The sequence below is a fragment of the Glycine max genome, chromosome 8 (assembly GCF_000004515.6).
Source record: "Glycine max cultivar Williams 82 chromosome 8, Glycine_max_v4.0, whole genome shotgun sequence".
NCBI lineage: Eukaryota > Viridiplantae > Streptophyta > Magnoliopsida > Fabales > Fabaceae > Glycine > Glycine max.
The window spans coordinates 30176306-30188545 of record NC_038244.2 but is presented as its reverse complement, the minus strand read 5'-3'; the positions used below and the strand labels follow the sequence as shown (position 1 = coordinate 30188545).

Sequence of the window (12240 nt, the reverse complement as noted above, 5' to 3'; positions counted from 1 at the left end):
AGCTCTCACCAAATTTTATGAAAATGCCAAAAGTTTTCTTTATTGAAAACAAAAACCAATACTAATAGTGTATCTAAACAAAAAGATAAAAATAGACATGGCCCTTCAAAACAGTTTGGGCCAAAAAAAATTATAAATAAATAAATAGAACATATTTATTATGGGCCTTCAAATTAATCTGGGCCTTCAGCAACAATTAATAGTCTTGATAGTGTCTCTGTCTCTAGGCCTTCATCCTTCTCCACTTGGGTCTTCATCCTTCTCCACTCGGGGGCTTTGTCCTTCTTCACTTGGGCCTTCGTCCTTCTTCACTTGGGTCTTTAGCCTGTATTTGGCCAGTTTCAAGATTCTCATCAAGTTGGCTAGTCACGTTAAATGCAGGGGTGTTAAATCGGGTCAGGCCCGGCGAGTTGGCTTGGCCCGTTCTCCAAAAAGCTAGGTTGGGCTGGAATTTGAGACCCGTAAACTGTTTAGGCCCGCCTCGTTTAGCTCGTGCTTTTTTTTAAAAAAAAATAGATTATAGACTCTGAAATGGCCTAAACTAGATGACCTTGTCACCTTGTGTGCCTCTAATCCCTCCATTTCAAAACTTCCTGTATTTAAGGTTTATTGTAATATTTTTTTATTCTTTTATTGCTTACTACTAGTATATTATTATTTGTAGTTATAAAAAATTATAAAGAGACAAGAGTTAGATTCAAAATTGATGTTACCAACAATGATCAAGGATAATATAAAATCTAGAAAAATAAAATAAAATAATTGGCGAGCTAGCAGGTAGCCCGCGGGCTAGCTTGAAACGGGTCGGGCTAGGAAAGGTAGCCCGTTTTGCTTAGCGGGGTGGGCCGAGCTGGCCTGTTTATGGCGGTCCAAAAGTAGGCCGGGCCAAAATGGGTTGGGCCAGCCTGTATTGACAACCCTAGTTAAAAGTATGGCTAATCTGCATTGTTGAATAAATTGACTTTAAACATATACACTACTAGTGTATAACCTTTTTTCTCAACACACAAAATAGTTAACATATATATGCACTAATAATGTAAATTTTTTACACAGTCATTTCATTACAAGTCACCATGTATGATAAGTTTGTTAACTTTTGAAATAATCATCTTAAAGTAGTTTAAACATTGATATATGATTGGACGATAGTGTAAAACTATTTTATACCGTCAGTGATAGATATTAAACTCTTAAAGAGAAAAAGGGATATGCAATGACATTGTAAAAGTTTTATATAATCATCCAATTACAACCCATCATGTATGGTAAGCTTGTTGACTTTTAAAATAATTATCTTAAAGTAATTCAAATGGTGATATATGATTGGATGTCAGTATAAAACTGTTTTGCAATGTGATTGTTCATCCAGCCTAGGATCCACCGTCGTCATCTTACTCGTCCGAGTCGGTCACCAAGTCGAACATTGAGCTCTAATACTAATTGTTGTACAATCGAGGGAGATAAGCACTAAAAAGATTTACCCCAAAAGACCATGAGTAACCACATAAGTAAATTTAACATCACACTTTAATCCAAAATCTTATGAATAAAATTTATGGGTCTTGTCTTCACTCATATGGTAGTCAATGTTTCCATTCCTAGCTCACACTTACTCCAACAATAACATTCTATATTTAAATCATATCAATTTTTTTTATAAAAAAACAAGATGTCTCTTTGTCTAGCTAGAAATAACGAGACTATCTTTTGAGCATACATATCATTAAAGTAGAATTTTTTCCCTCCCAACAAACAAAATCTCCTCTGTACTTATGACCAGACATCGACCCTTGTTGGTAATTATCTATTAACTGCGCTTTACCTGGTTGGTTTTCACCTTTAAACAACTAAGTACCATAAAATTAGAATAATTCGTACAACTACAATTAGCTTGTTACTACCTTGTGTAGTGTCCCAAAGGGTGTCAATCAATTCTTGTCCAATTGTGTTGTGTTTGTGTTGAAGGGTGGGATCAGTGAGAAAGCTCCATGGTGTGTGTCTTTGTTCTAAGGAGGCATCACAAAGGCAAAGCAAAGGCTATTGATCCCCACGTGGTTTCTGTATCATACACGATAATGCGCGTATTACATGGCTGATTGGGTGACTATTCCCAATTGTTTTTCTGTTGTCGTGGAAGTTCACTACACCACATCGCAATGCCACACACACACCTCCCCCCTCTATTATTCTCCCTTGTCATTTTTCTAAAGGGAACCGAAATGTTAAATTTCGACAGCGAAATTTATCTCCAACAACATGCCACGCCAAATACTTTGTGGCCTCACAAATGTTCGGACCCCACCTCCCCAAATTCTCATTTTCTCAACAAGTTATTACATATATATATACTTTTTTTGCTGTAATTTTTTCCCGTTTTAGTCCTTACAAAAATATTTATTTTATTTTTCGTTCTTAATACACTTTAAACAATACTTTTTTTATTATTCAAAATATTTTTTTTGTTTAAAATGCTATTTAAAGTATTTTAAGGATAAAAAATAAAACAACGGTATTTTACATGGACTAACACGATTTATTTTATAAGTACAAAAATAAAAAATAAAAACTTCAAATTATAGAGATAAAAAAAATATTTAGACCTTTATGTTTTTGGAATGGACGGGCGCGCTTGAGATTAAAGTGAAAACCACTAATGATATAAAGAAGTGAAAACCACTGGATAGAAGGAAAGTTGAATTAGTATCCAATGAAATCTACGTCCACAAAGTGAATTTCAATCAATAACAAAATGTGGTTGAAAGCATTAGTAAATTATACTACCAATAAGTTGTTGGCTCAGCCGTTCTTAAATAATATTTTAAATTTTTTTGCTAAAAAAATGTAATTAAAAAAATCATTAAAGATAATTATTAGTTTTCTAACAAAAACATTAATTACGAACAAATTTAATGAATACTCTGTACTAATTTCTTAGTGACAAAATAAAAAAAAAAGTAAATTACACTGACATGAATTTGCACATTATACATTATCCTAACTTCTTAAATGTTAAAAAACAGGAAATTGTATTCACGAAATGCCAGCCTAATTTATTCAAATATTATTTTTTTAACACAATATTATTCAAATATCATGTTAAAAAATGTGTTATACGAATTTTTAGTTTATTTATTTTCAACAAAGGTGGATGAAATAAATGGTATATGAAATTGGATATTACACGGTTCTCCTTGCCTCAAAAATATTTTGTGGTTTGGCTGGCTATATATAGGCGTTGGTGACGTATTTTATTGTATTTATGTGAACCTCGAACGTTATCTTTTTCTGTTTGAGGCCGAACATGAAGTGAAACACATTACAGAAGAAGCTTAATTATTCAACTGAGGCAAGACACTAGACAAGACTATTTTTAAGCTTCTAGTTTCAATGTTTATCTTCCCAAAAAGAGACTGTGAGAGATTACTTTCTCTTGAAGAATCTCTTTCGTGTTTTCTGCAGGATTTGTTGAATTTTGGGTTTTGGCCAGTTTGATTGTTCTTTTTATGTGTTATTTATTACATAGTATGTACATAGGCACACTTATTAACATTTTGTCTTTCCAAGAAACCCTGCTCACATAATTAAAATATCTGCATTCATCCTTTTTGCATTTAATATCACTGAAAGACTCTGTATGACTTGCATGATTTGGTCCTTAATGACTATTACCTCAAACATAGTGAGACTGAACATACGAAGTCCACATTCTCAATTCTTTGGAGGCATCTTATATATATATATATATGTTGGATAACTTTTCTTAGTATTAATTGATTTTAACTTGAAATCTAACTACATGTTTGGTTTTTTTTTTTTTTTTTTGTAAATTTTGGTAGGTGGTGGTGGTACCTTTGGTTTGTACATAAATGGAGAAACTGAAAGTGTCTGCTAAGAATGATCCTGCTGGCAGCAGTGATCAGGCAGATTCATTTCCAATATTCGAACTGTGGGAGAGTGAAAATGTTGGACAGAAGAGCAGTAGAAGAGACGAAGATGATACAAAAGCTGTAAGATTGGATGGAGATTCTGTAATTGCTCCCTCTAATTCTGCAAACAACAGTAAGGAACCTGTCAACAAGTGGATGGCATTTGCTAAGAAGCCTGGTTTCACAGTTGATGGCAACTCAGCAACAAAGGATAAAAGTACAACCGAAGACAATTACTCGAGGAATCATCTAAAAGAGAAGCCGTCTTCTGGTCAAAATTTTTTAAGCGAAGCAACCATAGCCGAGAGAACTGCTGAATGGGGTCTTGCGGTGGACTCAGGGAATTTTAAAGCATTAGGGGGAGAGAATACAAGTGGTGGCTCTTTTGATGGTGACAAAAGCAGAAACTTGTCAGATAGATTTGTTGAATCAACACGGACGTCTGGGGAGTCAAATTACGGGTCTGAGTCATCATTAGGGGTGTTTCCAAGGGTGTCACAAGAGTTGAAGGAAGCACTGGCAACGCTGCAACAGACATTTGTTGTCTCAGATGCAACAAAACCAGACTGCCCTATCATGTATGCCAGCAGTGGCTTTTTTACTATGACTGGCTATTCTTCAAAAGAGATTATTGGAAGGAATTGGTGAGCATGTGCCCTGCCTTTCTATACATAGCAAGATATATGCTGTTTTAGTCTTCATCCTTAGCTAGTATTGAGAAAAACAAGTTTCACATTGACTAGAGATAATGTATATAGGTGAACGACAACCCTCATCCCATGAGATAACTTTTGGGATTGAGCTGGATTCAAATTCATATTCTAAGATGGTATCAGAATTTATCCTAGATGTATTCAAAGGGTCACACACCATGTTATTCACGCATCAAGTCCAAAAGAGTTGGATAATATAAGTGGAGAATAATCCTTACCATGTGAACTAACTTTTAGGGTTGAGTCAGACCCAAACTCACATTCTAAGAGCTGGTCTATGAAAAGCTGTTAATTGAACAAAACATACCATGTAAATGGCAAAATTTTATGCTAATTTTAGGTTGAGGGGTTGGAATTTAATGTGCAGGAGTCTTAGAAGGTAATTAACTAGAAAATCTAGTTATTAATCAAGCAGCCAATTTCTGGTTGCAGTCGATTTCTTCAGGGGCCTGAGACCGACAAGAATGAAGTGGCCAAAATTCGGGATGCAACTAGAAATGGAAGAAGTTATTGTGGCAGACTTTTAAACTACAAGAAAGATGGAACTCCATTCTGGAATCTTCTCACTGTCACCCCCATCAAAGATGACCATGGCAATACTATCAAATTCATTGGGTCAGTCCTACCTTTCTTACCTTGTTTTGATCACTAAATTATGTATATTGACTTGTGTCATTTTTACTTAAGTTCACATGATAATGGAAATCCAATTGGCAAAACACGTTAGAAATAGAAATATAAAACCATTCTTGTAACTTTACTTGAAAGCTCAAAGTTTTAAGAAAATGTGTCTTTGACAAGGTATTAGAGAGTCGAAGATAAAGTGATTAGGAGTGATATCCTAGAGCCCTCCTTTTTTTTATAATTAAGTAAAATTTTAGAACAAGGCCTCTGTTCATTATTTATGCTTCAAACCAACAAGACACTTGTGCGAGGGGGTGTGCTAAAGATGTTAAATCATTCTTGGGTGCTCCATAACTGTTGAAGCATTCAGTAAAGTTATAAGGTGTTAGGTTTCCTGTCTCAAATTCCAGAACCATGGTTTAGGCGTAAACTACAAGAGACAATCTTTTGTCCAAAACATGGTATGGGACATTTCAAATGACAAACCAAACACACATTTGATCTTTAACAATGCTTATTCATCATTTCCTTTTCCTTTACTTTCAAAACATAAAATCCTTTTGCTGCTAGACATATCATGACTGTGGCTTGTTTTTGGACTATAAAGGAAGTTAGTTTAATCTTATATCTATTAATTGTTGTTTCAAATGGTTTAAATTATCTGGAGTGAGGCTTAGTACATTTGATATTTTTTTTTAAAAGAAGAAAATAATAAGTAAGTCATGCATCCAATCAAACTGATAGGAATGTATAAATAACAGTAATGATCCTTACACAAACTCTTAAGATTAACAAAGCTAGAAATGTGCTTTCATGGAGAAAGGTTGTAACAGATTAAATTTGCTTAATGCTTAATACAGTTATTACTACAGAATGCAGGTTGAGGTGAGCAAGTACACAGAAGGCATGAATGAAAAGGCATTACGACCAAATGGATTACCTAAATCATTAATTCGTTATGATGGTAATATGTTGAGCCATTTTTAGTAGTGTGTGAGATTCTGCATTTACATATAATCATTTAATTTCATTTACCAGCTCGTCAAAAGGAGAAAGCTTTGGGTTCCATCACTGAGGTTGTCCAAACTGTTAAGGACCCAAAATCCATTATTAATGATAGGAATGGTGATACTGCTACCATGCCTGAAGAGCAAGAGAAATTCAATTTTGATTTTGTTTTGCCAAAGTCTGCTGATATTGGGAATACAAGCACACCTGGTAGACAAGCTTCTCCACTGAATATCCAACGCATGAGTTCTAGTCAAGATAAGAGCAAGACATCATCACGATCAGGACGGATTTCTTTCAAGGGGTATTTATTTTTCTTTGAAGTTTAGACAAAATTCAGCTCTCATTTTTTAAATATACTTACTTAACTTACCGCTAAAAAACATAGGTTTAAATATATTTGAGATCCCTAATATATACTCAATTTTTGTTGAGTCCCTCATAAATTTTTGTTCATTATTCTGAATCTTGATATATTCAAAGTTTTGTTCGAGTCCCTGTCTTGAGAGTTAAGTTATGACATGAGACCATCTCAATGACTCTTCCGATATATATCAGCCATTGGGATGGTGCCACATCAGCATTTAATTGATGACAGAGATCTAGAAAAAAAATTTTAATATATCAGGGACTTAGAATAAATTTTTATTTATCAGGGATTCAAAACAAAAACCGGATATATATTAGAAACCTAAAAGCTATTTAAGCCAAAAATATATTTTGAAAGCGTGTGTTTTGCATACATTTGATTCACAAGATATATCTCCTATTATTGATTTATTGATGAATGTTTCCCTTAAAAATTTAAACTCACTATTTGAGCCTGAAATGTTTTCAATTTTATTGTAGTTTAAAAGGGAGATCTCCGAGTTCTGCAGAGGAGAAGCCAATATTTGAACCTGAGGTTTTGATGACTAAGGAAATAGAGTGGTCTAACAATTTGGAGCATTCACTAAGAGAGAGGGACATAAGGCAGGGAATTGATCTAGCAACCACATTGGAGAGGATAGAAAAGAACTTTGTGATTTCTGATCCCAGACTTCCAGATAACCCAATAGTAAGACAATTTTTTTCTTCTTTGGAGCAACAGGGTGCCTTTTTTTTTCCTTAATTAACTTGATTACTTTATATATTAATCGTTAAAGATACAGTAGCATTTTTGGATGCTCACAGAATTAGCTTAAGCTTTTGGAGAGTTTGTCCTTGACATAGATTATTTGAGGATGTATGGTCAAGAGCGTTAGGCTTTCATTCTATGCCATACCCATTCTTAATGATTAATAGCATGTTTGACTTCGGATAATGGATGTGGAAAACCACGTTAAAGTTGAAGCAGCTAGTTCTAGCTTTTACACCAAAGGCCCATTTGACATGGTTTTTTGGTTGGGGAATGTAGTTCCAAACATGCACCAAGTTTAATTTAAGTGTAAGAGAGAAGTGACTAGTGAATTCTCCATGCTTCTAGTCCAAAAGATTCTTGAAGGGTTGCATTAAAAGATAAATTATCATTTTCAGTCAATACCAAATAATAACTGAAGATTTTAGGAGATTTATTCCTTGACACAGGTTAGATGCTTAGTACAAATTAAAACCATTCATATATGTTCACCTAGTAGCTTAAATTTTTGGGATAGTTAGTTCATGACATGTAACAAAGCCTCTACAACCATGTGATCTGGAATTTGATTTAGTTCTCTCCCATTCTTTTAAACAAAAGTTGAACTTTTGTGCAAGGTATGGGGGTCTGTACATCTTTTACACTCTAAGCACAAAGGACTCTTGTGTGTTAGGGGGTGTGTTGCAAAATTTAATAAGGGCCTGTTTGGATGCATTTTTTAAAAGCACTTCTAAAAGTAAGAAGAGAAAAAGAAAATGAACTTTACCATAAGCTAAAATGAGTTCTTCATTAGCTAACCATTAGCTAATTAGTAGAAGCTCTCATAAAGCTTTTCTAAAAAATGAGATGACATTTACAAATTAGCTAATGATTAGCTAATGAAGAGTTTATTTTAACTTATGGAGAAACTTATTTTCTTTTTTTCTTCTTATTTTTTTCTCCTAGAAATATTTCTAGAGAAGCTTACCCAAACAAGCCCTAATAACAACTTATGCTTTTGGGAGAGTGTTTGACATCAACAATATAAAAGAAAACTGATTGCCTTAGGAAGACACTTTATCCTCTGCCTATATTCTTCAGTAAACTTGGCTTCATCACTTCAACAAATTCTTCATCCTGTGATGAACGATACACTGTGTTTACCATCTTTTTTATTTATGGAAAATTTATTTTGCAGTGGTTAGTAATCGATCAGTCAAGCAGCTAATTGGTTTTTCTTCATAAATAAAAGATCGTTTGCTAGTTGTTTTGAATCTAAATTCCTAAGTTAATAAAATACTATTGGTGTTATAAAATGCCTACGTGCAAAGCACATGAATACATGATAAGTTTTTTCTTGTCAAATGTTTACATTTGTTTCTTTTATGGTTATAAGAAGAATTTTTTGAATGAAACTAAAGAGGTCCTTAGTTTTCTCTGTCCTTTTCCTTTACCCTCTTTTTTCCCCTTAGATGGTTTGTGTATGCTGACCAAGTGATCTTTTGGTGAATCTTTTATATGAACTATTTATAAAAATTAAAATTGTGCAAACTGCAAACAAAATAACTAGGATATAGAAGAATGTTGCAATGCAACCCACTAGGGTCGGCTTAGTGGTGTAGTTTTCACAAGGCCTAGATTCAAATCTTGTTGCTGCCATTGTATACATACACACACACAAAAAAAAAGAGTCTGCTGCTCGTATCATATAGTAGTTGCTGGAAATGGTAATAGCCACTGGAATACACACTCACACATACACACAAAAACAGACATGTATCATCTGTGTCTAGAATATAAGACGTGTTTATTGATAATACCTTTTAAGTAACTATTGTTGCTTCCTGTGCAGATATTTGCATCTGATAGCTTTCTTGAACTTACGGAATATACACGAGAAGAAATTTTGGGACGAAATTGTCGGTATAAATTTTACTATCTTCATATACAAAAAGTTTAATTTTTTTCTATGCTCACTTCTCTTTTAGAAACAATCCTCTGATGGATTTCTGTCCACTTTTACTAGATCAGTTGTCATTTCAGTATAACACTGTTTCCTGCCTACTATATAAGTTGAATTTTTCCGGAGTGTTTAATCCTCTATCATTTACTAGTATTTTCTTCTATTATTTAAAAGTTCCTGTAATGCATGGAATGAAATTTCGGAAACCAAGGTAGTGATAACTGATAAGTAAGGAATGTGCCAATCACCTCTATTGTGGTGGAAGGTTACTTTTTGAGTAATCCTGTACTTTTGTCCTTCAAAGATGAGCACATTATCAATTTAGTCCTATAAATTTATTCATTTGGAAATATATGTCAAATCTCAGTTTATTTGGTGTGCCAAAAGCAAGCATGACATCATTATGGATATAAAGTCCCAAAGTTTGGAACCCAAAAAGGGGATGGCTCAACTTAGATGCGATAAGATAGCGTATTTATGGGCTGATAATCATGCCATACACGATCCTCATTCTGTTATTTTCATTTTATAATCTTTTAATGAAAAAATTAGGTCCATGAGCGCAAGTCCATGTCATAATAAATCCCACATGTATTGATGATTAAGGATTAGTACATAACATAGCTTGAGCAATAAAGTTTTGTTATGAAAGAACATAAGCAAGTAAAGATGTGATTATGTGTTTAGCGACAAAAGTAGTAACAACCCTCATTAGCCATCAATAATGCAAATTGAGATCAATCCATGGCTTTAAACATAGAGAGTGGAAGATAGATAAAAGAGAATGGCACACTTATTTGATATTAATTGAGATGTATTACAGTATAGTGATGTGTTTGATATGTTCATAAAACCTAAAGCACTAACCCTTATTTATACTAGTCATAATCCTAGCTAGTTAGGGGAACAAATGATAAGATAAGGAAATATGATAACCAATCCTAATATGAGAAAATAGGAAGGGTGATCAAAATATGATAAGATATTTTCATATCTTCTAGCATCTATCAAGCAACATAAACTTAGTCTCTAAATAAGGGCTTCAATATATTCATTTCTCTGGGTTGGACAGAGGACCAATTTTATGACACTGCATTTTTGACAGAATAAAGTGATGTCTAGCATCTTTTGAGGAGCAGAGCAACAATGCTTGTATGTTTCAAAAAAAAAAATACTGGTTTACTTGTATTTTTACTCTTATAGTAGCCTTCTATATAAGACACATGTCTTAAGGTTAAGCATTTTTAGTTTTTATGGTGACCAAGGTTTACCACTAGTAAGTTAGCAAGATAGAATGGGTAATCATATATATTATGGTTAGGATATCGTGTCCTGTTCCTGACATTTTCAGATTGATATCAACTTAATGCAAGCTTTTGTTTGCAAGGCCAGTGACATGGTAGTTCATTTCATCCATTGTATAGGTTTCTTCAAGGACCAGAAACAGATCAGGCAACTGTTTCCAGGATAAGGGATGCTATCAGAGAACAAAGGGAAATCACTGTACAGTTGATAAACTATACTAAGAGTGGTAAATAACTGGTCAAATTATAACTATACTTCTAACTGTCTCTCTCTTTTCGTTGGAGGATGACTTGTCCTTCCTCCTAGAAGTTGTATTTCTCTTTATTCATTTTTTTATTAAAAGTTACATTATGAAAGTAGTGTGGAAATTGACTGATGTAGATATAAATGCTTTTTTTTTTTTAATCTTTTGTTTTATTTTATTGTTTACATGTTAAACTCTTCTAATTTATAATATGTAGGGAAAAAGTTCTGGAATTTGTTTCACTTGCAACCTATGCGTGACCAAAAGGTGAATGTGATACTGTTATGGTAGAAAACAATTAATCTGAATCATGAACATTCAATATCTATTAAACAATACATTGTGTTCCCCCCTTTTTAGTTTCTAATGTTTTTCTCAATGATTTGTATTTAGGGTGAACTTCAATACTTCATTGGTGTTCAACTAGATGGAAGTGATCATGTAGAACCCTTAAAAAACCGCCTGTCTGAGACAACTGAGCAACAAAGTGCTAAGTTGGTGAGTATTGTCTTCTCAGTCTTAGCTTTGTACTTACTGGTTCAAGTTACTTTGATGCTTTGTTTTTATATTTCACTTTGTGATATGCAAAACTAAGAATATGCAAATTCTACATTTTAACATAACTTGAGTTACTAGAAAGTTCCCTTATTAAGATGTTTTCTTGAATACTTTCAATAAGTATTTAGCATAACCATTATTCAATAGCAAAAATTTCAGTTTAAATATTATGGAAGACAATGTGCATAATATGTGCAACCTATGAAAATTTATTCTGCTGTGTTCTTGCTTTTTAGTCTCCATGATTAGCATAACTTGTTCATAGGTCTATATTTGTCAATTGTGCATTGTCTTTCTTTTCCCACCATGTAAGTACTATTATTCCTTGTTTCACTGTAGAAGTTGGTAGAAGATGCCTGCTTATTAGTTGAGTTGCATTTGGCAGTACCAGAGTAGAAATCACCTAGAAAATAATAGAGTTAGAAGTGAATGCTAGATTTAGCACTGTTGTTCATATTCTGTAAATTTTCATATCTGTCACATCTACTTAGTACTTACTACTTTGTATATGCATCTTCATCCATTTATCATCTAAGAATTTTTATAAAATGCTAGAAATACTTTGTTAGATTGGAGGCTGAGGAGACATCAGAAAATATAAAATTGCTTTATTTCTATGATGGTAATAGCTGCAGATAGCTGCAAACTGTTAGCAACTCTCACTACTACTATTATTGGTTTAACATGTGTTTCTGATCTCGATATCAAACGTTGTTCCCCATGAGATTGTCATAGAATCTCAGTATACAATTGAGTTCCTCTTATTTGTAAATTTCTTACATACTTGATTATCTTCATAT

At 33.4% G+C, this 12240-nt stretch overlaps 1 protein-coding gene and 1 non-coding gene across 5 annotated transcripts in view; one reads left to right on the top strand and one right to left on the bottom strand.

Annotated features, from left to right (window-relative positions):
• The first annotated feature begins 3201 nt into the window (after positions 1-3201).
• Positions 3202-12240, top strand: part of LOC100820096 (phototropin-2) — a 57758-nt gene continuing 48719 nt past the window's right edge. The window contains exons 1-10 of one of the 4 annotated variants that reach the window (XM_006585795.3): positions 3202-3349; positions 3840-4573; positions 5075-5257; positions 6139-6230; positions 6305-6578; positions 7124-7331; positions 9223-9293; positions 10758-10864; positions 11100-11149; positions 11276-11380. In XM_006585795.3, the coding sequence (XP_006585858.1) occupies positions 3870-4573; positions 5075-5257; positions 6139-6230; positions 6305-6578; positions 7124-7331; positions 9223-9293; positions 10758-10864; positions 11100-11149; positions 11276-11380 (1794 nt within the window). In that variant the 5' untranslated portion in view covers positions 3202-3349; positions 3840-3869. Of the gene's footprint in view, positions 3526-3839; positions 4574-5009; positions 5258-6138; positions 6231-6304; positions 6579-7123; positions 7332-9222; positions 9294-10757; positions 10865-11099; positions 11150-11275; positions 11381-12240 lie in introns of those variants that run through there. The other 3 variants (XM_006585796.3, XM_003531894.4, XM_041017837.1) reach the window with 3 other exon arrangements.
• MIR5784 (microRNA MIR5784) lies at positions 8171-8280 on the bottom strand. The gene has a single exon (NR_126643.1). It is a non-coding gene; the product is annotated as a microRNA MIR5784 (primary transcript).